This window comes from Scomber japonicus, chromosome 13 (assembly GCF_027409825.1).
Source record: "Scomber japonicus isolate fScoJap1 chromosome 13, fScoJap1.pri, whole genome shotgun sequence".
NCBI lineage: Eukaryota > Metazoa > Chordata > Actinopteri > Scombriformes > Scombridae > Scomber > Scomber japonicus.
The window spans coordinates 23,963,590-23,988,153 of NC_070590.1; the positions used below are offsets into that span (position 1 = coordinate 23,963,590).

At 40.6% G+C, this 24,564-nt stretch overlaps 3 protein-coding genes across 8 annotated transcripts; 2 read left to right on the forward strand and 1 right to left on the reverse strand.

Moving 5' to 3' along the window:
- Window positions 1-71: 71 nt before the first annotated feature.
- Window positions 72-13,085, forward strand: pigl (phosphatidylinositol glycan anchor biosynthesis, class L). Its single transcript, XM_053331027.1, has 7 exons — window positions 72-324; window positions 1,318-1,417; window positions 8,160-8,250; window positions 9,402-9,469; window positions 10,460-10,491; window positions 12,036-12,169; window positions 12,667-13,085. Exons 1-7 carry the CDS (start codon window positions 72-74, stop codon window positions 12,793-12,795), a joined length of 807 nt encoding a protein of 268 aa, XP_053187002.1. The 3' UTR covers window positions 12,796-13,085.
- On the reverse strand, window positions 13,078-14,744 carry cenpv (centromere protein V). 4 transcript variants are annotated; one of them, XM_053331034.1, is made up of 6 exons: window positions 14,711-14,744; window positions 14,467-14,562; window positions 14,235-14,327; window positions 13,929-13,998; window positions 13,709-13,823; window positions 13,078-13,368 (listed from the first exon to the last, which is right to left on the reverse strand). In XM_053331034.1, exons 3-6 carry the CDS (start codon window positions 14,324-14,326, stop codon window positions 13,205-13,207), a joined length of 441 nt encoding a protein of 146 aa, XP_053187009.1. In that variant the 5' UTR covers window position 14,327; window positions 14,467-14,562; window positions 14,711-14,744; the 3' UTR covers window positions 13,078-13,204. The 4 variants fall into 4 exon arrangements, with proteins under 4 accessions (XP_053187009.1, XP_053187007.1, XP_053187008.1 ...); XM_053331032.1 differs by having other exon boundaries at window positions 14,462-14,562; window positions 14,711-14,743; XM_053331033.1 differs by lacking the exon at window positions 14,711-14,744 and having other exon boundaries at window positions 14,462-14,633.
- Window positions 14,745-16,699: 1,955 nt separating this feature from the next.
- ubb (ubiquitin B) lies at window positions 16,700-24,326 on the forward strand. Of its 3 annotated transcripts, XM_053331030.1 has the most exons (3): window positions 16,700-16,784; window positions 17,515-19,117; window positions 23,573-24,326. In XM_053331030.1, the coding sequence occupies exons 2-3, from the start codon at window positions 17,523-17,525 to the stop codon at window positions 24,261-24,263; spliced, it is 2,286 nt and encodes a 761-aa protein (XP_053187005.1). In that variant the 5' UTR covers window positions 16,700-16,784; window positions 17,515-17,522; the 3' UTR covers window positions 24,264-24,326. The 3 variants fall into 3 exon arrangements, with proteins under 3 accessions (XP_053187005.1, XP_053187003.1, XP_053187004.1); XM_053331028.1 differs by lacking the exons at window positions 16,700-16,784; window positions 17,515-19,117 and adding an exon at window positions 22,758-22,825 and having other exon boundaries at window positions 23,566-24,326; XM_053331029.1 differs by lacking the exons at window positions 16,700-16,784; window positions 17,515-19,117 and adding an exon at window positions 22,795-22,829 and having other exon boundaries at window positions 23,566-24,326.
- The last annotated feature ends 238 nt before the right edge of the window (window positions 24,327-24,564 follow it).

Here is a 24,564-nt window from a genome sequence, read left to right on the forward strand (position 1 = left end):
AAACATGTGGAACCATTTACATATAAGACATTTTGTCTACACACGGAGTGTTTACGGTGTCGGTCAAAATAATGGGTATTTACCTGGCTGCGTTGATACTTTTATCCTACCTTTTATGGATCAAATCAATTTTTCACCGACACCGGCGGACATTGTTTAAGTCGTTGAAACGGGTAACGAACATGACGTCAGAGACTAATGGCGCTGATGTCACAGCCCTGCTTGTAACGGCTCATCCGGATGATGAGTGTATGTTCTTCGCGCCTACAGTGATCCGACTGTTGGAGTTAAAGGCCAGAGTTCATGTGCTGTGTTTATCTGAAGGTACGGTGGGGTTATTTCCTCAAATAAGCTTAACAAATTCATACAAAGTTATGGAGGGAATCATCAGTCGTGTGACTTGCTGCTAACCACCGTTTGCTATTATTATTGCGTGATTTAGTCAAATGAGTTCATAGAAAACAGGTGACAAAACATAATTTAAGTTAAGGGACACATAAATAAGATTTTTGTTGGCTGATTTGTCTGTTTCACCACTTACACATACGAAAGTGTTGCACATCGTAGCAAAGGCTACAGAGACCTACTTCCACATTATGCAATCTTTATTTTCCTTATTAAAACTAAAAAAGGGCGATTTCACTATTTCATCATTCAGCCCACATTAGATCACTAAATTGAAGCCTGTCAAATCTGGCCTATATTATCATTATTATTATTATTATTATTATTATCATTGTTAAGTGTTTTTTTTTTTTATCTGGACCTGGTCTAATATGGTCTGGATTGGGGGAATCACCCTGTTTTCTATTTATATAAGAAAAATAGAGATTTCATAAATCTGAAAGTGTGATTCAATGACTTAGATGTAGTCCAGATTTGACAAGTCTAAGTAGATTAGTGTTTTTTTATTTGGACCTGAATGTGTTCTGGCTGGGTAAAATATCAGTGAACCCGCCCTTTTCAGTTTTTACCATCAAAGTAAAGGTTTCACCAATCTGAAAGTGGGTTTTAACAATGTTAAAGTTTTTGCTACAATGTCTAACACTCTTTCATAAGTTGAAGTGGTGACAAAACTTTTCCCTTAATTCTGAATCAGAAGCTAACTTCAGCGTCATCTCAATATCCAATATCCATTTCAGTGCTTAACTGAATATAATTAACATTTCACATGTGTGGAGCATTGGATTTAATACAGATCCAGATCAGCTGATGTTGGAAGATCATCTCAACACAGCTACAGAAAATATGCTTCGGAGTAATGAAGCACTATGGCAGCACATCTACAGCCTAACTTGTCCCCTAAATATCAAACAGGAAACTACTACAATCAAGGAGATCAACGTAAGCAGGAACTTCTCGACAGCTGTGCCGTGTTGGGGATACCAGCCTCCAGAGTCACCGTAATAGACCATAAGTAAGCAGCCATTTAGGTCAATATTTTGTGCTGTTTAAGATTCAGGTTTATGTTTCACATATTTTTAAACTGTACATGTGCATTGTTGACTCTGGGATTTCAACCTCATTGTAAAAACCAAACTTCAGCTCAGGAGTCTGGTCTCAACATTTCTGCGTGTTGGACACCATCCCCTCCCCACCACCCAACCGTTTATCAGGACAAAAAGAGAGTTGACCGCAAACCCCTGTCCTTCCATTCTCACTACAACAGAGCTGATCCAGCCTGTCCTGATGTATTACCTCCCTGTGACACAGGGGAAATAAATGAGTAGGCCTCATTGATAGGTCTGCCCTGTGGGATACACAGACCCCTAAAAAGCTTTACAATTCCAGCATGACATCTATCTATTTATGCAGTATATCTGTCTTTAAGATGTATTGAAAAGTTTGTATGTTTTTTATTTGCAACTTATTTTACAAGTAAAACAATATAAGTGAAATCCATTCTGCTTAATTATTGTGCCTGTAATGTTTAGCTCTTAGTCATAGTCAGTCATAAATAAGGCTGGTTAACAATATTTCTAAGTTAGTCAAGTGACATCTTTTTCCTCTTCACTACTAAATTTAACTATTACTCTATGGTCTCTCATTCATCATCAGTAGCCGCTCAGCCAGGCAGCTCAGATTTGCTGAAAACAAGTTTTTAGGTCAGTTTGGAGTTACATAACAAAGTGTCAATCCACTTTTTTGTTTGTGTTTATTGTATTGTCAATAGTTCCCCAACTATGTTCCTGTAGAGTTGTGTAGGAAAATAAGTGGAATGACCAGGACCACATACAACAAAGAATAAGTATAATATTCATTTGTTCAAATAGTTTTATCACTATAAAATGCCTTTAATCATGCAAAGATACACCTGTTGTTCTTTTAAAGAGGCTGTAACCAAATGTCACCAAATTAAAATAAACACTCATAGACATTTTAGATTTAAAGCAGGGAGTGAAACTGAGATCCAGGCCCTCAAAGAATGCTGTCCAAATGGCTCTTCAGTTTCTTAGTATATTCTGCTGTATTGTTATGTTGTTGATGCTGCTGTAAGACAGTCAGTCTCCCGGCTCTGGTTATTGGCAAGGTCAAGTTACAGAGAAAGTAGTGGTTAAAGGTGATGTTGTGGGGGGGGGGGTTGTGTGTGTGTGTGTGTGTGTGTGTGTGTGTGTGTGTGTGTGTGTGTGTGTGTGTGTGTGTGTGTGTGTGTGTGTGTGTGTGTGTGTGTGTGTGTGTGTGTGTCTAGATCAAACCTTGCAGCTTCTCTTGAAAATGTTAGGAGTTTCTGAGAAGCTCCAGGCTGCCTACATGTGAGTCTCTACATGTTGGTTCACCAGGAGAGCTGCATGAACTCTGGCACTAACCTGGAACTCACAGTAATAAGCTGGCAGCATGCCTGGGTTGTCTGCCCTAGAGAACATTGCTTGTGTGTGTGTGTGTGTGTGTGTGTGTGTGTGTGTGTGTGTGTGTGTGTGTGTGTGTGTGTTTTTTTTTTTTAAACACACACACAGACTACACCATTTTATCATCTTGTGCAAACAGTATACAGCTGAACTTTGATCTTAGTGCTGTCTGCACTTCTGCTGAACTGGAGTGTAGCCCATTTTCCCTTTCTTTGTATTCTGTTGTTTGCCCAAAACACACACCTAATCAGCACTTTGAGACCCCCCCCCCTCCCCAGCCCTGCTTACTCACTCTCTCTCTCTCTCTCTCTCTCTCTCTCTCTCTCTCTCTCTCTCTCTCTCTCTCTCTCTCTCTCTCTCTCTCTCTCTCTCTCTCTCTCTCTCTCTCTCTCTCTCTCTCCCTCCCTCTGTCCCTCCCCTCCTAGCCTGTCCATGTCTGCTGAAGCCAACTGCCAAGGACTGTGGGATACATTTTGGCAGTGCACCGAGCACTGCTAATGTAGGTCATTCCAAACTGTTTTTCTCTTTGTGTGTGTGTGTGTGTGTGTGTGTGTGTGTGTACATGGCTAGCCACACTTTGGCTCTTCTCTTAACCTTCTCTGCCCAAGTATGTGCAGATGTACATCCTTGACTTGACCTCTCTCTGTTTTTCTTTTCTGGCCGTGTGATTGTGCACAAAAAGAAAGAAAATAGATGCAGTGCAGCGGTTGGTGGCCACTTCTTTTTTTTTTTTTTTTCCACATGTTCGCAGCTCGAATGCACAATAGTGAAGCAGAACAGTAGAATTGTAACCATCTATTCTCTGAAATTACTTTTGGAATAGAAACAAAAGGCCTTCTCGGTTTAATTTACAGAGTTTTTACAACCCTGCAATAAATCCTCCCTTCATCAAGGTCAGTTTTGTAGGAGAGTTGTTGATTTAACTTAATGGTCATTTTGGAGGCTGTACTTTGTGCTGCTGCTTGATAAGACAATTCCCCATCAATCTTTTACAAGCTATGGATCTCATCTTTCTCCTTCACCACACGTCCATATACATGTCTATACACGTCGCTGTAACTTACCAGTATCATTGTGTAGATTTGTTAGGAAATTAAAAAATTGTTAATAGAAAAAAGAGCCCCAGACAAATTATTTCAAGGTCCATTAAATATCTCAAAGATTGTTTTGTCTTAAAATAGCTGCAAAGTTCAATTTCATACCTCATTATTTCCTATATTTTCTCGCTGACAACAGCTTTAGTTTTATGAGTCTACCACTCTATTTTGAACGAGGCGACTGATATTTTAAAAAAATACTGGTTTGGATCCACACAGCAGTAATGTCTTCTGTTTTTGTATCTGTGTGAAAGTGGCCCTGTGAAGCTTCAGTAGTTTGGAAAATGAATGCTGTGTGGAGACTAAATCACCACACTGTCAGCATGCGGAGTGGTGATGGATGCAGGGTTAGATGATAATGACTGGAAGTGAAAGGAGCTCAGGCACAGTAGCTGCAGTACCCTGCCTGTGTTGACCTCCAGACACATCTCTATTGTTTTGGTAGTTGTTTTTTAAAGATAATGTCAAACCTGAAACAATAAAACAACAATAAACACCTCTCCTAAAGAACTGGGATTTTTACTTGGAGTTTGGTTACCAAGCTGGGTTTTACTCATAGGCTCTTCTCACTGGCTACAAAGTTGGACGTTTCACTTAGCGTCACAGGCTTTGTCTTCAGTGTGACAGGAATTTCTTTTAATGAGTCGTTTGTTCTTGTAATGACACTTAGAATCCTGTCTTTGTTCAAATTAATGTAATCCTGGTAGTGAATAAACATATGACTCTTTCTGATACAAACCATCTCCTTACAAGAATTCATTATTGTCTTCATACAATAAGAATGACATCACAGGTTTGAGGATTTTTCCCCTCCACTCACATTATGATGTTTTTTACATTCATCTACTGAAAGTGGAACGTTTCTGTGTTCTCACCAAAAGGCATTTAAGGCCCTTACCTACAAGCAGGATTTGTGATACCACAACTACTTTGGAGGAAGTGGGCCAGTGTGATGTGGAAACTTGAAGCCTCCAGTGCACAAACACTGAGAATGGAGTTTACAGTGAAGAAGGAGACATCTTGTGTCCAGCAGTTATACTTCAAATGAACAATATTTGCATATTTATAGATGATGGAATTTTCTATGAGAGAGAAACAGGTTTGAGAAAAACATCAAACCTGTTGAAACTGTATTAAGAGTGAAGGGGAATCATATTAAATAGCAGAATATATGACTGCACTATTGGCTGTGTGTATTTACTATAATCTCAATCATCAATGTATCGTGATTGGGTAAATTTTCGGAACTATTTTGCATTGAAGCTTTAGTGTCAACTTCAAAACAAAAGTCAGGCGTACAGTACGGGTCATTTAAAAAAAAGAAATTCTGGGTGAGACTCGCTCACTCAACAACTACAGCTTCACTCTCCAAGATGACAGGAATAACACATGAATTCTGTTTCTAAATTGGATTTTTCCTTTAATGCTCACTGAATAGGACAGCTGTGTTGACAGTATCTGGGGCCCCAGTGCATGTTGGGGCCTTTGTGATCAAGCTCGATCTGAGTACGCTCTGTTGCCTCTCCACTTGCACTGGCTTGACCTCTGTCTGCTCCCCGGACTCGATTATAGCTGCTCACTGCACAAATCCAACTGTGTCACTTCTTCATTACATTATCCATCAGACTGAGCTGAACCCTCGCTCTCACATTTTTGGTTTTGAAATTAATAATTTGACTCTGTCCTTGATGAAGAACGTACATTTTTCTTTGCTCAGAGGTAAATCGTAAACAGAAAAGCTTTAGTTTTTTTTTTATTTTAGGGATGAATTCACCAACACGACGTGTAAACAGAGCTCAGCACCAGTTTCTAGAAAGAAAAGACTTATTTGTAGCCTATGCCCACACACTGGGATTTTAAATATACATTGATCAGTGGTAAAAAATAGCCTGAGCTGATTTCTAAGCACATGGCAGGGTGTGGTAAATAGCGGTGAGATGTTCCAGCCCTGCCACTGACCTCTGGCTGTGCTTTTATCCCAGATACATTTGTCACCACACACTGCCTTCAGCATAGTCAAACAGTTGCTTTTTCCCTCATTTACTGAATCTCGCAGCCAGCAGTAAACTGTAATTTTGCCACGTTAGATTGCTGTTTTAACATTTATTAGGATTACTTCCGTGGTTCTTTGTATGACAGTTTATTACTGCAACATCAGAGAATACTGGCAAGAACCTAAATGTCAGTAAATCAATAGTGAAACATGCATGTATCTGTGTTATTACACCAGTCGTAGCTACTGTATTACACTGGGATACTGTGCTGTCAGCATGTAGAGGCATCTCAGCCGTTCACAGCAGGACATAATCTGACTGTGTGGACAGAAGTCTGGCAGTTTCACAGGCCTGTGGTCCATGTGACCAGACTAAACAAGCTCTCTCTCTCTCTCTCTCTCTCTCTCTCTCTCTCTCTCTCTCTCTCTCTCTCTCTCTCTCTCTCTCTCTCTCTCTCTCTCTCTCTCTCTCTCTCTCTCTTTCCCTCTCTCTCTCTCTCTCTCTCTTTCCCTCTCTTTCCCTGACTCACACACTCCCTCTCTCTCTCTCACACACACGCACAGAATCCCCTTACTGGGCCAAAGTTCAGCAACTGCATACAGATGCCTGCAAGCAATTAGACATCCACATGCAAAGCTACAAAGGGGAGCTGGGGAGGTTACTTGAGGACATTTTGCACCGTTGCCATGGCAAAGCTGACACTCAGCCTGCATCCTGCCTCAGAAAGGTCAGGTGTCTTATATCTTTTGTTCATTTTTCTTCCTCCCTCCCTGTAGGCTTTTGCTTAGCTACGGTTGGCAAGGCAAAATGTCTAAAATAATAAATTAATAAATGCAACAGTGGGATGGCACAGATAGAGCTACAGGGGAGCCGAGCTGTGAACGCAGTATGATATAATGGTAGTTAATATTCATGCAATTTGGCTGAATTCTTACTAAATCCTCAACTTATTTTTTAATAGTCTAAAGCAGATAGAAATGAGGACATCAGATCTGTATTCTGTTAATAGAGACTGAATTTAACATTGGTTTAGGTAAGATGCAATTTCAGAGTACCGTCCTGATCCAAAAAACTCATAAAATCATGAATGATGAAGAGTTTGGTGAATAATTGTATGTTCAGCCATATCGCTTAGCCCTGCAATACTTGTATGATATGTAGGTCACTGGTATCAGAGTGTCACAGCAGTGCATTCACTCGATGACAGACAGTTTTAAACTATCTCTGAACCCCCGACCCTCCTCCCTTTTAACATAGCCAACCCCGACACCTCACCCCTTACACCAAAGCCTGACCCTCACATCACCAGCAGCCAATAGATTTGTGGCCATGATCCATCACTTCCCTCAACAAGCTTGACTGTCATGGCCTATTGTTTGCTACTAAGGGGAGGGGAACAACAGTTGTCACACACCCCCCCCCCCCCCCCCACTCCCCATTCCTACCCCTACTTCATGCACTTACGTATACGTACACATGCACAGAGGCACTGACACTCGCACCACCCATGTCCAAGTGTACAACAACACGTCACGCTATTGATCTTTCTCCTTATCTTGTCAACACTGCACCCCAACAGTTTACTTCAAACTGTCACAGGGGAGCCACATTAGTCCATCTGCATCCAGCGATGTCATTCTCCCTTGTCTGCTGTGTTTCTGATCAACATAAAGCAGAAAAATGATAGCTGGAGAGAAAAACAGATTTGTTCCACTTGAATTGAAACACTTAAGACTTTGTTTTAGTTGTGTGTGTCAACTGTGTGAACCGGACCAGCTGGAGGATTTCTCTTGAGTTCAGGGTGAAAGTTGAACAACCAAAGAGCAAAGTTTTAATTATAAACTGAGGGGGTTGAATTTTTCTTTTATTCTTGCCAAAAAGGGATTGTATGCATGTTTAGTAGGCCGAGATATTGGGTTTGCATGTTCGATGTGCGCTCTGTGTTGTCTCCACCCTTAACCTCCGTGCTTCCCAGCACTCCCTCGCCCTTTTGCAAATGCTGGGTCAAAGCTGCACTGTGCAGATATCTGCTGATGGGAATGGAATAAGACTGCTCGGCTTCAGAAACATCCAGCTGGTTTCTGTTGTGTTGCACGATTTCAGTTCGAGCGAGGTCACAATGCAGACACAATGCACTCCTGTACCTCTGTGAAACACTGCCGTAATATTACTCTTAACTGTGCAGATAATCAAGAGTCCCTTTCTTTCTTTTTCCCCTCCAGAAATCTTCCGGATGATCCCAAAGCAGAATGGAGCGTCTCCTTGGTCTCCTCTGTTATTGCGAAACACATAAGAGCTCTCTCTGTCAACATGGTACGCTCCGCTCTGTGCTTTTTTTCAAAGCAGTGGCTTTTCTGTCATTTCCTGTTTGACGTTGACACACAATTTCCCTGCCATTGTGTGTAAGAAATCTGCGTATTGTTTTGTTTTGTGTTTACCGTATGTTTTGGCACCACAGTTTCCTAACTCATTATCCCAGTTTCACCGCAGTCTGTGTAATAATCCTGTCAGCTGCCTGTTCTTTTTGTTCAAACCCAGACTTTATTTTGAGCCTCCCGAAAAAACCAGGGGAAGTGGCCCCGTGCTGCAGTAGAAAGGATGGATTGGATTCAGTTTCTGTGTTTACAGAGAGATTCTTATCAGCCCCAGTGCAAGTTCCGCACTATTAGCTAATGGGAATGTTGCAAATTTAAAGATTTATTTTATCCAGTTTTTCCAAGCAAGGTTAAAAATAGTGAATGGTCTCTGACCAACAGTACAGCTATAAAACTCCACAGTTCCTTATAGATGATTGAGAAGTGAAGTCACTACTTCTCCTATCTTATATTTGCTGATCTCCTTTTGTTATCAAAGAAGACAAATAAGTGCACCATCTCCTCCCATCCTGTCAGGCTCACTGGCAAAAAGTAGGCTAGAGAATCATATCAGTCACACATAAACATCCTCTAACAAATATAAGCTGGAAAAAAAACGCACAGACGTGACAACCACAACTGGATCTGAGAAGCAGTTCATTTTCCTAACCCTTAACTAGAATAATGTTGTTTCTTTAATCTTCCTCAGTCTTCACTAGACCTTGTTTTTCTGTATACAAGGCAGAAAGAACGATAGACTCATAGTTCTCAAGTTGAATATGGTGTTTAGGGGATATGCTTTATTGCAAAGGCAAAGTCATGGTAAAATATGCCTTAGCATAGCAAATGCCAAATCTTTAGTCAAGCATTTTTCTTTCCCTTTGACCTGATTTTTTTTTTTCTCACTCGCTTCCTCTGGTGAGCAAGCATGCACACAGAAAAAGGCTTTTAAATATCAGTTGTCAGCTGCCAAGTAGCTCCACAGTCAGACACAGAAAGCCTTCCACTAACCCAAGACAAATCTCTCTCTCTCTGTTTTTGCCTTTGCTCACTTTAAGATACCAAGATTCTGGCTTTTCACCCACATAGTGAGATATTTTGTTGTTTCAGGTGCTGACCTTCGATGGAAGAGGAGTGAGCGGCCATGCCAATCACACAGCCATCTATAAAGCTGTCAGGTACAGACTGCATTTTAAGGCTTGGCCATCAGAAAAACAGATTTTCTTTAAAAAACACAGCAGCTTGCCGAGTCCAGAGTCATAAAACTCCTTCCAGGAACATGCAAAGCACTTCAGACGCACATCAACATCCAACTCTCCAAAATATTTCCCCACAAAGGCGCACACACACCAACAGACGCACAAGCACACATAAACACATCATGTTTTTCAGAACTAGTCTGTTACATATAGCTAAGAGGTCATCCAAACACAGCCCCTGGAGAGCAGCAGTAAATCCTGTCTCCGAAGTGGTGAGGTGGGAGGGCAGCTCTGGTTTTGGAGAGGCAAACTAAGCCTGTTGCATCAGACTTTTGGGGTTTTTTTTAAAGTGTTTTGCAGTTTGTTTTGCAAAGTGAAGATTACATTGCTGTCCCCATATTGCACTGATGCCTTAATTGTCTGCCATATTAGTCATGATTTTTCTGCCACCATGTGCCTGTACAGTTCTCTGTCAATCTTTGGGCCTCAACTGTTGATAAGATACAAGCTCTGCAAATCACATCATGATTCCCATTAGACTGAAGCCAGAAGGGCGAGTTTCACAGTTCTGTAAATATCAAGAGTCTGCGGTTGGGTTTAGTTTTGTCATTGTTCACAGCTATTGTGAGATACACGTTTGTGGAAATCTTGACTTTGCTACCACCAATACTTCAAGTTACTTCAGTGAGAGAAGAATATGAAATGGAAACTGATGTTATTGCCTCACTGAAAAGCTCACAGTACAACCAGACTCCAAAATACTTGCTAAGGCTTACAGCCATTGACTTCTTACCCATCTGCATTCTTAACACTGAAACCAAAACATTTTTATCAGATATTGGTAATTCTAAATATCACACTGGCCATTTTTTTTGGTTGCCTGTCAGTAAGATGTATCATCACTTTAATAACAATGTTTGCATTTGTGATATTTTCAGCAGTTAACATTATTCCTTTCTCCACCTGCAGCCACCTCGCTATAACTGGAGAGATACCCGACGGTAGGTTCGACACAAACTAACCCTTTTTTTATAATTTTGTGACTACAGCATCACAGGACACTGTAGGTAGATTTGCAAGTCACTCTCAGAAAAGTTATTTGTAAAAGTAAAGGGAACTTTGCTCCAGTAGAAACAGTCAAGTCATCAACAGCAGATAACTGGTTCTGCTGGTTTGACTGTATCTGCAAATGAGGAATGATGACACACACTGAACACAGGTCTTATTAACTATTCATCTTTAGATATCACTTTACATCGAAGATACAAATAGCTTCAAAAATCAGACAAGACAGAAACGACTTCCTCACATGAAAACACACCCCCACTCAGTCTGCATTTTCCACATTAAGAACCCTGGAAAGTACTGGTGAATACAGGCTCAGATGAGGTATTTTGTTAATGTGCAGCGCCCTCTTCTGTTCAAAAAGGCTGCATGAGTCTTCTGTCTCTATACGTTTTGGTCTGCTGGTGGCAGCAGGAGGCCAGCTGGATATTTGAAACACCATTTGCAATGCTATTATTTCGATATCAACTGTGTCGCCACCCTCAAACTACATATGAACAAATGTCTGTTGTTTCATACTGCCAGATATCAAGATATGTGTTCCTTTCCTTCTTTTCTGTGCAGGCATCTGTACTGTCCAGACATAATCAAAATGTATGCAATTGAATCCCAAAATGTCATCCTAGAAACTGCTCAGAATGAATGAAATCTTATTTTGTGTTTTTGTAACATTGTGTTTCATGTAGTTTTTTTTAAACAGGATAAGAAAAGAAAAGTAGGGCAGAGAAGGGGCAACATGTTGTAACAGGGCTCATTACTGTGCTCATTTGGTAAACATGCCAGTCCTCTGAGCACACCCACATTAAAGTTTGAATAGGCAGCATGATAAGAAACAAGCACCGCAGGCCCACATAGTTAATCATACATGAGATCTAAAAGCACGCACAGAGCTGCAGAATAGCAGGAAAGATATAACCATCCCAATCCCGAGGCCACAACGAACGCACTCTTCATTTAGGGCGACATGAGCCGGCCTGCCTTGGCCTCTTTAAGCCTTCAGTGAGTAATTGTGAAAACAGCAGGGGTGTCGTCAATCATGCTCACAGGTTATTTATTACCTGGCCTTCACACCTCACCTGCTGGACTAGTCTTATTGTGGCCTTCAGAGGTGTTTGGAGAGAATTAGGCTCACTGTAATTGTAAAGCCTCTTCACCTGGCTGTACAGCAAGACTCTCTATTCATTACCAACAGCTTAAAGCCTATTGTGCCCCACAAACTCCTGTTGCATGACAAGAATGTAGAACATTTTAGTAAAATCAAAGTCTGTGCTTATATATAATGTAATATAATGTGGGGTTTTTTTTTGCAGTGGGTTAGCCTACCTTGTTTTACTAGTTATATGTCAACTCCCCTACAGTAGCACCAGACATTCTCATGCACAGGAAGAATAACCTGAATGTGTAGCTTATACTCTGACCTAGTTAACTGTCTGCTGCTGTGAACATTAACCACTAACTGGATCTCTGTCTGCTCTCCCAGACTGCTGTTTGCTCTCCTTGGTGACTGTTGGCCTCCTCAGGAAATACATCTCCTTCTTGGAGCTTCCCCTCAGCTGGCTGCTGCCCTCATGTCTCTGCTGCATTGTTGGCTCAGAAGGCTTCAGGCAAGCCAAAGTAAGCCTTGAAATAGACAGTTTGTTGGCACGTCACTGTCTACTATTAGATTATGCACGTGTTTTTAGCACATTGAAACAAAGGTACGCACATGTGCTGAAGAAGCAAAAGAGCAGAGATTCAGTTAACCCTCCTGTTGTCTTCCCATCCACTGTGCAACTTTCTCCACCTGTGTCAAAATTGATCTGGTCTGGTTTGACTGTTTATGAAGCATATTAATATATAAATTATCACCCAATTATTTTACACGCATTTTCTGAAATTATGGTCAATCATTTTTGAGTTAACACCTGTTGTCCTCCCGGGTCAAAATTGATACAAGGACAACAGGAGTGTTAAAAGTGAGGTGTCAAGGTTTGGAACTATGTCTCATCTTGGACTCAAGCTAATATTATAAAGATAAATATGTCTACAGTAATAATTATTAGATTTTGACCACTGTTGGCTGTACATTGAGTTCCTACAAAACCATATAATCACCCTGTTTTCTTTGCCAGGCCGCCATGCTTTGTCACCGCTCTCAACTCCTGTGGTTTCGTTACCTGTACATCAGCTTCTCGCGCTACATGTACGTTAACACATTCCAGTTGATCCCACAAGGACCAAAGAACCTAAAGATCTACTGAAAGTTCATTTCATCCAGAAGCACTGATCATTAGCTACTTGAATATAGTGGTAGGGGTGAATTTACCAACTGTTTACAAATGTGATGAGCTGATTTGCGCACAGTAAATAAAAACTCCTGTGATACCTTTTTTAAGCTAAGGTTGCCTGAATATTTTAAGCACTTTCCATAATGGTGATACAATCATTTTGAAACCATATTTGACAATATTAGTAACTTCTGATGCCTTTTTGCAACAGAAACATCTTTACTGTTTTGAGTCATAGCACTGTATACAATTAAAACACTAAGAATTTGAATGTCTCCAAGGGTTATAGTTTTCTTCTCTTAATTTTATTGCAAAGATTGTTGAAAATATTGTACAGTATTTCTGATATACTACTGATTGAAATAAAAGTTTGATTCTGGTATCAGTGGTGTTGTTTTGTTTCTGTCAGCTGTGCCTCTGTTGCAGGTTTAGACATGTCTCTGATGGTCTGGTGAGCTTGCATGCTTTCCTCCCACTTATCCCCACAAAACTTCTCCACTGTGACACTTCGCACAGTACCTGAATCCAAACAGTGTGGAGCAACACCTGGGGAGGAGGCAACAAGGGACAGGTCAATGGTACGCGTATGTACAGAGCAGCCATTTGTCTACAGCAAATTTCAATGACAAAATGGCTGTTCAATAATGCAAAATATGGGTCTCTTGATATCGCTATTTCAATAAATATCATCTAACCCCTACTGTAAACATGATATCCATGTTGTCTACATATACTATAAAAGTAGGGCATTGAAGAGCAAAGTGGGTTGTTAGTTTGCAGTAAGCACAAGTGAAAGAGTTTGGAGTAAACACAGCAGGACGATGAAACAAGTTTACAACACATGAGAACGGTGTGACTGTCTTGTGTCAGCAGTTAGTGGTCATACCAAAGCCATCAGGGTTAGAGCGTGGACTGTAGAAACTTTGAACCCCACAGGTTTTACAGAAGATGTGTTTCGCAACGTGACTGTTAAACGTGTATGTGGTAAGATTATCTGACCCCTAGAGAAAGAGAGGAGAGAACAAAACATTATTTATTTAAAATGCTCTTAGGAGTTTTTTAAGATCAATCACATGAAATATTTTGCTAGAAGCAGGAGTTCCTACCTGCAGGAGTGTGAAGTTTTGCTTTGGGACGATGAAATGATGGTTCTGTTTCTTTGTGCAAATGCTGCAGCTGGAGAAAAAGACACAGATCAGTATTGTTTGCTAAAAAGTGCACTGAACATTGAGCATCTTTAAATATGTGTAGGGATTAATGCTTTTTTACCAAAATTTAGAAATATACTTTCTGTACCATAATTAATTTAAAATAATGTATTTGACAATCTTGTTACCTTTGTAATATAAACATTTATAATTTCAGATGATTAAACATCTTGAACTATGTATGATTGAGTTTAATATCCGTACTTGCAATCAAAAACATGGAGGTCTGGGCAACTCCAGACTTCAAACCTAACAGCCCCACAGTGGCAGCCACCGGTATGTTTCACAAGATCCATTCTGTTGGTGAAAAGAAAATAAAACATCATGATAAATGGTTATATTATTCATATTTGAATATTCTGGGGTGGTAAACCTTTCAACTGTTATTTTGCTGCCAACAGGAAAAAGAAAAGGAATGGGTTTTTTTTTACCCAACTCTTTCAGAAAGTTCTGCTGAAACTAGTGGAACGTGTTTGTTGTGGAAAGTGTTGACGTGGAACTAGACGTCACACCCAAAACAGTTCAACTTACCCTTGCAAAGAAAACACAATGACCCTGATCAGAGTCCATCAGTGATAAGAGTCACATTTACATTAAACGCCTCTCACCTAGTTACACCTTTGACTCATTCACATGTATTGACGTCATCAAATCAGCCAATTCAATTCAAATGTGGGTACCTCTACAAAGTGCCACCATCAGATTTGTTGTCCGGAGTCATGAGCATTTTCATTTCATGTGATAATAGTGTGAGCTTTCATAGCACTGAGCTGGGCCTGTTTCCTGCTTAAGATTGTTTTTCCTGGAACACTCTGAGACGGTCCATAATTATTCCAAGCAAGGGGTTGGGCAAAGTACAGCAGACTTGCACAAACACATTCCTCATAGGTTGAACCAGTTCAGCCAGAAGCCCAGCTCTGTGTTGGAAAGCACTGGTGTGGTTCATCACGGGTTTGGTGTCATATGACAGGGTGCAGGAGGGGGATAATGCTGTGACCCAAATACATAAATTTGGACTCTGCAAGCTGTATCATAGCAATGACCCACAAATAGAAACCTAGATACCTATGTGAGATTTTGCTTCAAATCACTCGTGAGTACTTAAAATTACTGTTAAAGAAGTTACACAGACAGCAGTACTTTTCACTATCACTATAATGTGAAGACCACTGACCTAAATCTCAGATGCTCAGTATGTTTATTCTAGGTCACTTCATTCCAAGAACATATCACAAAAACTCACCGTAAAAACTGAACACATCCCTTTCTGACTAACTTTACAGATGAGCTCTGCTGTCAATGTGCAGTGTTAAATTTGAGGGAGTTTCCAAGTATAACTTGGGCGTTCACGTCTTACACTCACGGGACCAAGATCATTTCCTGTAACGCTAACAATAAAAGAGTAACAGCTTCTGCTTCAGGATACATTTCTCAAGTGGTTAACAAGGAAGGTAGACAAAAAAATCATTTAACATTTCAAACTATGAACTGCAGAAGTCATTCAGCTTGAGCCAGAAAGCTATAACAAAGTCTACACAAGGGAAGAAGTAGGCTAATCATGTGTCAAATCCACAGCTTACAGTTTCACTTGAACATGTGTCTTTATTTTCAGTGAAAATAAATTGAAAAAAAACAAAGTGAAACATGATTAAACTGTTAAAATTATTTAGTCGCCTCTAGCAGAACACTTGATGTTGGCTAAATAAGTAACAGTAGGCTATATCTAGGCCTACTAAATATGGTCTCTCCATCTCAAACATTTGTTTCAGTTTCAGTATTAAGGTCAGGAAAGGCCATACAGTATTTCATCCTGACTAATTCTGTAGGTCTGCCAGCTAGCCAGTATCAGCAAATCCTGCTTATCAAATTACATGTTTTTCAGTGGTGTCTATGTTGTCTATCTATATTTAATTGGAAGTAAATGAAATAAGGTGGGTAAAACAGTACAGCAGTGTTGCCTTCCTCTAAGCTTAAAATACTTTAGCCTGCTGTCACAACAGCTGGTAGCATGTTTACCAAGCACGTTTCCATCTGTTACTGAATTCCTTTCTGCACATACAATAAGGTCCAAAAGTCTGAGACCACTGTCTCATGGGAAAGTGGTCTCAGACTTTTGAACCCCACTGTATCTTTATATGAATGAACTGTCATTTCGATTTGAGGAGTTTATACTACAATGGTTTATACTCTCGAAAGAAGCAAGATGGGACTATGTGGGTGATACACAGACAACATTAAAACTATACACGATTTTTGTGTCTTGTGCAATGTAAAGTGTCATAGTCATAAGCATAGTCATCAAACATTACTTACTGTTACACAGCAACCAATCGCTGCTCAGACAAACAACTCAGCCGTCCAATCAGGAGCTCCGGGAAGGTTCTTGTTGCTGTGGTGGTTCTAGCAAATTCTGGAACTAGAGCTGTCGTGTAAAATATATTACTCCGCCGCCCAGTATATGTCAAAATATCGATTTTCAAACGCTCTAATTTCACTAACTAGACTGATGTTTATATATGACCGTGTATTTGTCGAATTAAATACTTTAGTGAAAAGAAATACTGTACATTGAAACAGGGCGATAGAGATCGGTGGGAACTACTTTCAGATGCGGACGAATATGGTCAGATGACGTGTACAAACTCCGGTATATAATACAGTGTTGTGTGTACTGCAGTAGATCTACAGCGGAAGTTAGCGAGGAGAAAGCTCGGTAAAGAAAAACAACAGAAAATTTCACTGCGCATCTAGACTGTAAGTATAAATATTTCGTTTAAAAAGCTTTGTGATTGTTAAAAGTTTAAACTGCCGATAAATAGGACGTGTTAATATCGTGTTTGGCGAAATGCACCTCAATTTTAAAGCCTTCCCTCAGAGGAAAATAACATTGGCTAACGTTAACAGTGGTAGATATCTGCCTTAAATTAACTATACATATTATATAAAATTACGTATTTTGGCTACATTAAATTTTTATGAGTCGATCATGTACTTTAATGTCAAACAATGGTTTCGGTGAGACATCGTCGTCGACAGTGCTTTAAGGTTAGCTGATGTTAGCTTGAGCAGTGACTCGACATTTCCAGTGTCGTCCATTAGCCGAACAAAAGGCAGGTCAATATGATCTCAAAATGGCGCTCGGACTGGAATGGCTGCTCAGCTGCCGACAGCTGTCCTCATTCAGCAGTATTTAATTTCTCTTTTTTTATGATGAATGATCCAGCTTTTAATTAAATCTGTTTTATTTTAACGTCCATTTATAAGTTTAGAGTAGTAAGGGTTTTAGACTCTATTAATTTAAAAGGTACCTCAAAATCATCTAATTAGTTGTAAATAATACTGAACTATTATTACCAATACGTTTTTTTTTTTTTAGTAACATTTTTTTCAATATTATTTTTATTATTATTATTATTATTATTATTATTATTATTGGTGTTGTGTTACTGTAATACCTAATTTATTGTATCTGAATTCTCTATAGGTGCAAACATGCAGATCTTTGTGAAGACCCTTACTGGCAAGACCATCACTCTTGAGGTCGAGCCCAGCGACACCATTGAGAATGTCAAGGCCAAGATCCAGGACAAGGAAGGCATTCCCCCCGACCAGCAGAGGCTGATCTTTGCTGGCAAGCAGCTGGAAGATGGCCGCACCCTCTCCGACTACAACATCCAGAAAGAGTCCACCCTCCATCTTGTCCTGCGTCTGAGGGGCGGTATGCAGATCTTTGTGAAGACCCTTACTGGCAAGACCATCACTCTTGAGGTCGAGCCCAGCGACACTATTGAGAACGTCAAAGCCAAGATCCAGGACAAGGAAGGCATTCCCCCCGACCAGCAGAGGCTGATCTTTGCTGGCAAGCAGCTTGAAGATGGCCGCACCCTCTCCGACTACAACATCCAGAAAGAGTCCACCCTCCATCTTGTCCTGCGTCTGAGGGGCGGTATGCAAATCTTTGTGAAGACCCTCACTGGTAAGACCATCACCCTGGAGGTCGAGCCCAGCGACACTATTGAGAACGTCAAGGCCAAGATCCAGGACAAGGAAGGCATTCCCCCCGACCAGCAGAGGCTGATCTTTGCTGGCAAGCAGCTGGAAGATGGCCGCACCCTCTCCGACTACAACATCCAGAAAGAGTCCACCCTCCATCTTGTCCTGCGTCTGAGGGGCGGTATGCAGATCTTTGTGAAGACCCTCACTGGTAAGACCATCACCCTTGAGGTCGAGCCCAGTGACACCATTGAGAATGTCAAGGCCAAGATCCAGGACAAGGAAGGCATTCCCCCCGACCAGCAGAGGCTGATCTTTGCTGGCAAGCAGCTGGAAGATGGCCGCACCCTCTCTGACTACAACATCCAGAAAGAGTCCACTCTCCATCTTGTCCTGCGTCTGAGGGGTGGTATGCAGATCTTTGTGAAGACCCTCACTGGTAAGACCATCACCCTGGAGGTCGAGCCCAGTGACACCATTGAGAACGTCAAGGCCAAGATCCAGGACAAGGAAGGCATTCCCCCCGACCAGCAGAGGCTGATCTTTGCTGGCAAGCAGCTGGAAGATGGCCGCACCCTCTCCGACTACAACATCCAGAAAGAGTCCACCCTTCACCTTGTCCTGCGCCTGAGGGGCGGTATGCAGATCTTCGTCAAGACCCTCACTGGTAAGACCATCACCCTGGAGGTCGAGCCCAGCGACACCATTGAGAACGTCAAGGCCAAGATCCAGGACAAGGAAGGCATTCCCCCCGACCAGCAGAGGCTGATCTTTGCTGGCAAGCAGCTGGAAGATGGCCGCACCCTCTCCGACTACAACATCCAGAAAGAGTCCACTCTCCATCTTGTCCTGCGTCTGAGGGGCGGTATGCAGATCTTTGTGAAGACCCTCACTGGTAAGACCATCACCCTGGAGGTCGAGCCCAGCGACACCATTGAGAACGTCAAGGCCAAGATCCAGGACAAGGAAGGTATTCCCCCCGACCAGCAGAGGCTGATCTTTGCTGGCAAGCAGCTGGAAGATGGCCGCACCCTCTCCGACTACAACATCCAGAAAGAGTCCACTCTCCATCTTGTCCTGCGTCTGAGGGGCGGGCAGTAAAAGTGAATCATGATTCCATGTTCTTAACTTTATGTTCCTCAAATTAATGTGCTATGTATGACATGATATACATGCTGTATTACTAAGTTGACAAACTTTTACGTGACCAAAAGTTCAATGCACCTCATTTAATAAAGGTTGAAACTTAAGTAACTTGTGTCATTAATTCTTTGTCCCATTTCAGTGATCAGATGTTATAATAACAGGACACAGGGTTTATGGGTTTTTATAGCAACACAGTTTCTGAAAAATGGTAATGAATCTTTGAATGCTAACTTTAGTTTCACCTGCAGTGGGGAGGGTAATGGATGCACAAGTGAGCCACAGGTGTTTTGTTTTTCTTCCTACTAATGGTGTAGTAAGCTCTTAACTATAAGCAGCAATTCTAGTTTATGGTATTGCTAGGTTAGAGCAAATGAGAGGAAACTAGGTGAATAAAAACTGAAAATATATAGTGAGGCTCATTAGCTCAGTTTGTTAGACACTAATACTCTACACCATTAGTACAAATCACACTTGAAGTGCCTTAACTTTTCATCCTTAGTCAATAACATTAGTATAAATATATTGGTTTCATTAATGTCTGTGGAAGACTTGAAGTATCTTACTTAGACTTATTACAGTACAAAATCATTAGGAAGAGAGGTTCTTATAACCAATATAAAAACAGCATCACAGGGTTATGTTTGTCATTTCCAGTAACATCAGTGTTGACTAGTTGGAGTCTAGTGACACCTAGTGGCGTCTAAAGCAAATTACAAACTGCTGGAGAAAATGTACAACTACTGATGAGTGACTTCTGTCCATATTATTACATTATGTACAATTCTACAGGCCATTTCTATCAATTTAACATCTAGCTTCAGTTATTAAATATATGCAAGCCGCTTAGTGTGTAGAAAGGTAACAAAACCAGAATTTATTATGTCAAGTAGAGTAATTCATAGACAACAACAGCTGGTGGAGTAGCTGCCATTGCTGGATGTGGACACAGGTACCTGCAACTCCCCCATCCCTCAATGGACTTGAAGTGCTATATCTCCAAACTGCATCAGAAATGCAAATTAACTGCGCTACCACAGGTTTGTCTTTGCTGCTATTTTAAGACTTTTCATAAATGTGTGTACTTGCCTGTGTGTTTATATAATTCCTTTAAATTATGTTTCGGGAATTTTCTTAACATATTGCTATGTATATATTTTTTAGTTATCTTGTGTTTTTAGTAATTAAGAATGTTCAAATCATTTGATTCTGCAAGTACACTGTTTTTGGAATTTCACTTCACTTTTTACTGCTAGTACTAAGAAATGACAATAAAGAAAACTTGAATGTAATCACTTAATTAAATTATGAGCAGGAACTAGTAGTTTTTACTTGGACCTGATTTTTGTAACATACTATTAGCCTTTAGCTGCATTAAATTGGATTATTGTTTGTCTAAATGCTAAAGTCTTAAAGGTGGTCTTACTGCCCTCTACACCCAGTAGTACTAGTTGACTAGTAGATCTACTACAAACTGTGAACAACCTGGTTGAATGTAAAACTGAAGAGCAAAGCAGTTTCTGAGTCTACAGAACACATGGATTAATGGGATTTGTATCAATGAAGATGTGGCGCCATCTATTGTTGAATATGGGGTGTGTTACATAGAAAGAGGATGAGGGGGGAAAGGGTAAACAAGCCAGAAGTGCTGATCTCCAAAATTGGTCCAAAAAGTTAATTCAAGTATCAACATCAGTCCCTCAGAGGGTCAAAGATGTGCTTTGTATCTGGCACAAGAGTGTTAGCTTACAGGGGGAAATGATTCGATTTTAATTCACAGATGGATGGCAGGGTGCTATTTGGTGACATCATCAAAGGTTTGGTCCTGGCACGTGCAAACTGTACAGAATAAAGAAACTCTTTCACTAAGACTGAAATTGTTTTCAGCTTAAGGAAAGAAGAAAATGTGCTTAACTATGCAGTTTTTTATCCTCGGCTGTAACAGTTTACTGTGTGAATTTGTGGGTTCCTTGAGAGAAAGTGATGAATGTTTGTATTACTGAAGGAGGGAAGGTACAGCATGTTCACATCAGATTTCAATACAAACATGCCGTTTTATGTCCTGGAGGTCAGCAGGCACAAAGGAACCCACGTCTTTCAAAATGCTGTAGCTGGATGATTTGAACATGTGAGGGATTTTTTTAAAAACCCACATATGTGTTTAAGTTTAGGAAGACATCAAAACATCAGCAAGAACCAGTGGCAGGTAATTAAACTTTTTTTTTAATATATAGTGACAATTCAGGTCAAATTTGGTGCTCCAGCATTTAGACCTTAAACTATGTTTTACTTGAGGAGAAAGGCTGAGATTAGGGAAGATACTGCAGTCTCCAATGAGGAGTGTAGTGTGGATTATGAGTTGCACAAGGATTGTGCTGCAGCATTTACCATCTAATCCAAAACTAAACTGGCTCAACATTGTTATCTGGATAATCGGGTGTCAGCTGTTTATCCTGCCACAGGAATTTATCTCATAGTGCTGCTGATTTGACAAGCTGCTCTCAGTTTGTGCATGGCAGGAGGAGAATGAACAAGTACATAAAACATGCCACTTATAAATTCAGACAACAACCTGCTTCATACATATTCAACTTCACAGGAAAGCTGCATTTTGACAGAACAAGGGCAATTAAAAATCTAGCTAGTATGTGTAGCATGTGGGCCTGTTTTATAATCTGTAGGTGATTGCCTGCTCTAGTGCTGGCCAAAACAGTATCAGGCTCTTGACCTGTTTAGCCAGTTACAAACACTTTTTTAACACTGCATGAATCATACAGCATGGTCCGACTTGGATTAGCATTGCTTCAATTTCAGTCAAATTACATACTTGGTTTTGTTGCTCATTAATCCATATCATTAATCTTGTTTGGTATCATTATTCCGCACTATTTATAGGCTACCTGGTTGATACAGCTAGAAGGATCAGTGGTAACCTCTGTTATCACAACAGCCGGTAACCCTTTTTAAGAAAAACTGATTAATTAGTTAGCACACTAATGACCTACTTACGGCTTGATTATATACCACTTGGGTCAGGAGCTTCTTAACTGCTTCACGCGATTGTCTTAATTTGTTGCCAGTCATGTGTCAATTCATCCTTTGTGCACTTTAGAGCCCCAAACAATTGTATTGTGAAGGGCTTCACAATACAATTACTGAAGCAAGTATCCCCCGGGCTATGTTAAAGAAAGATTTTAGGACTAATAATTGTAAAAGGTCCAGCTAGTTTTATATTTATATTGCAGTAGGAATTTATTTAGTTACCACCTGGGTATTTGCGTTTGCATTACGGCTTAAATTGTTTGCTTACATTAATTGTCAGAGGATTTTTCTTCCGCCAAGTAATTCCCTAATTCCCCATTTCATTTTGTAAACAAACTATTATTGTCGGTGTAGTTTCATGTATATGACACATATATATGTGCCTGCATTGAGTCAACTAAACTCAATATTTTAACAGTGGAATGAATGTAAAGATTATTTATATAGAGTAGTCTATGGTTTTTACCCATTTATAAAGCTAGAACCAGGAACTATTTTCAAAAGCGCATGGATATTGCTCGATGACGTATGCAGTATAAATTACCCCGTCCCCTTGGCAACTGCAGTCAGAGGGCGGTGTTTCTGAGGGGAAGCCGGACGTGAAACCTAAACAAATTGTAAGTACGTTCGTTTTTACTTGTATTTTTTCTACCAGTAATATTCCATTTGATCTGTTTCTGTTTTGACACCAATGTGTAGCTTTCATATATTTTATCTAGTGTCGCTTTTGTCCCTTTTGAGCAGCTAGGTAGCAGCTGTGAAGCATAGCTAGCAACCACAACATCCTATTACGTTGCTAGGTTAAATTAATAATGTCAGTGTTGTCAACCATTTTCACGAATAATATTTTATGTCGACTTGAACACCACCATAACATGGAAAACATCTGCTAAGGTTAGGTAACTGGTAACAATAGTACAACATTTCTAGCTGTGTCGTCCATTACTGGGTAACGTTAGCTGAACAAAACGAAGGCAAACAACAATGGCTTATTTTAAAATGGCGCTGGTGCTCGAAACACCGGCTTCCTACCAGTATATTCATGAGAGTACAGTAAGACTCACCTCTATTATCGCTCATGAGAAAATAAAATAATTACTAATATACCTTAACGGTGGTGGTATATAAAGATGTTGTATGTATCAAATGATTTAAAAAAAAATGTTAACCGGAAATCCTTTATTGACAACCACATATTGAGATGTTATATTAAGAATTTGCTATACACTACTTCATAGTAGGATGGTGAAATGAATTTCGCACCTTCTTGGTTAATGTGTTAAGCATACAAAGTAATTCTTGCTGTAGGCCATCTCAAATGAAAGTATTTGTAATGTGGATCTGTCATTTTTCATAGGTCTAAACATGCAGATCTTTGTGAAGACCCTTACTGGTAAGACCATCACCCTTGAGGTCGAGCCCAGTGACACCATTGAGAATGTCAAGGCCAAGATCCAGGACAAGGAAGGCATTCCCCCCGACCAGCAGAGGCTGATCTTTGCTGGCAAGCAGCTGGAAGATGGCCGCACCCTCTCTGACTACAACATCCAGAAAGAGTCCACCCTCCATCTTGTCCTGCGTCTGAGGGGTGGTATGCAGATCTTTGTGAAGACCCTTACTGGCAAGACCATCACCCTGGAGGTCGAGCCCAGCGACACTATTGAGAATGTCAAGGCCAAGATCCAGGACAAGGAAGGCATTCCCCCCGACCAGCAGAGGCTGATCTTTGCTGGCAAGCAGCTTGAAGATGGGCGCACCCTCTCCGACTACAACATCCAGAAAGAGTCCACTCTCCACCTTGTCCTGCGTCTGAGGGGTGGTATGCAGATCTTTGTGAAGACCCTTACTGGCAAGACCATCACCCTGGAGGTTGAGCCCAGCGACACTATTGAGAATGTCAAGGCCAAGATCCAGGACAAGGAAGGCATTCCCCCCGACCAGCAGAGGCTGATCTTTGCTGGCAAGCAGCTGGAAGATGGCCGCACCCTCTCCGACTACAACATCCAGAAAGAGTCCACCCTTCACCTTGTCCTGCGTCTGAGGGGTGGTCAATAAATGATTCAATGTTTTTACTTGATTTACATGACCAAACCCAATAATAAAAGATGAGAGATTTAATTTTATGGTGTTTCTTTTTTTTAATACAGTTGTATAAAATGTGAACTTTTATTTTTTTGTAATGGTGCCATTTTAGAATTCGGCTACCAATGTTCCTTCAAATGAATTTATATCACTTAAAGTACACTGTTAAATTAAGAGTCAATGATGGACTTTAAAATTTGGTTGGGCATTTATACTATGCCATACAAACATTTATAATTTTGTCGAATTTAATGCTTTTCACATTTAACAAGCA

Coding starts and splice junctions, on each gene's coding strand:
- pigl (XM_053331027.1), top strand. CDS start 72: ATGGGTATTTACCTGGCTGCGTTGATACTTTTATCCTACCTTTTATGG. Junction 1,418..8,159: donor GTCACCGTAATAGACCATAA/GTAAGCAGCCAT, acceptor TTTCCCCTCCAG/AAATCTTCCGGATGATCCCA. Junction 10,492..12,035: donor AACTGGAGAGATACCCGACG/GTAGGTTCGACA, acceptor CTGCTCTCCCAG/ACTGCTGTTTGCTCTCCTTG.
- ubb (XM_053331030.1), top strand. CDS start 17,523: ATGCAGATCTTTGTGAAGACCCTTACTGGCAAGACCATCACTCTTGAG. Junction 19,118..23,572: donor GTCCTGCGTCTGAGGGGCGG/GCAGTAAAAGTG, acceptor CATAGGTCTAAA/CATGCAGATCTTTGTGAAGA.
- cenpv (XM_053331031.1), bottom strand. CDS start 14,356: ATGATGTTTTATTTTCTTTTCACCAACAGAATGGATCTTGTGAAACAT. Junction 13,999..14,234: donor CTCCATGTTTTTGATTGCAA/GTACGGATATTA, acceptor CTTTTTCTCCAG/CTGCAGCATTTGCACAAAGA. Junction 13,824..13,928: donor AAAACTTCACACTCCTGCAG/GTAGGAACTCCT, acceptor CTCTTTCTCTAG/GGGTCAGATAATCTTACCAC.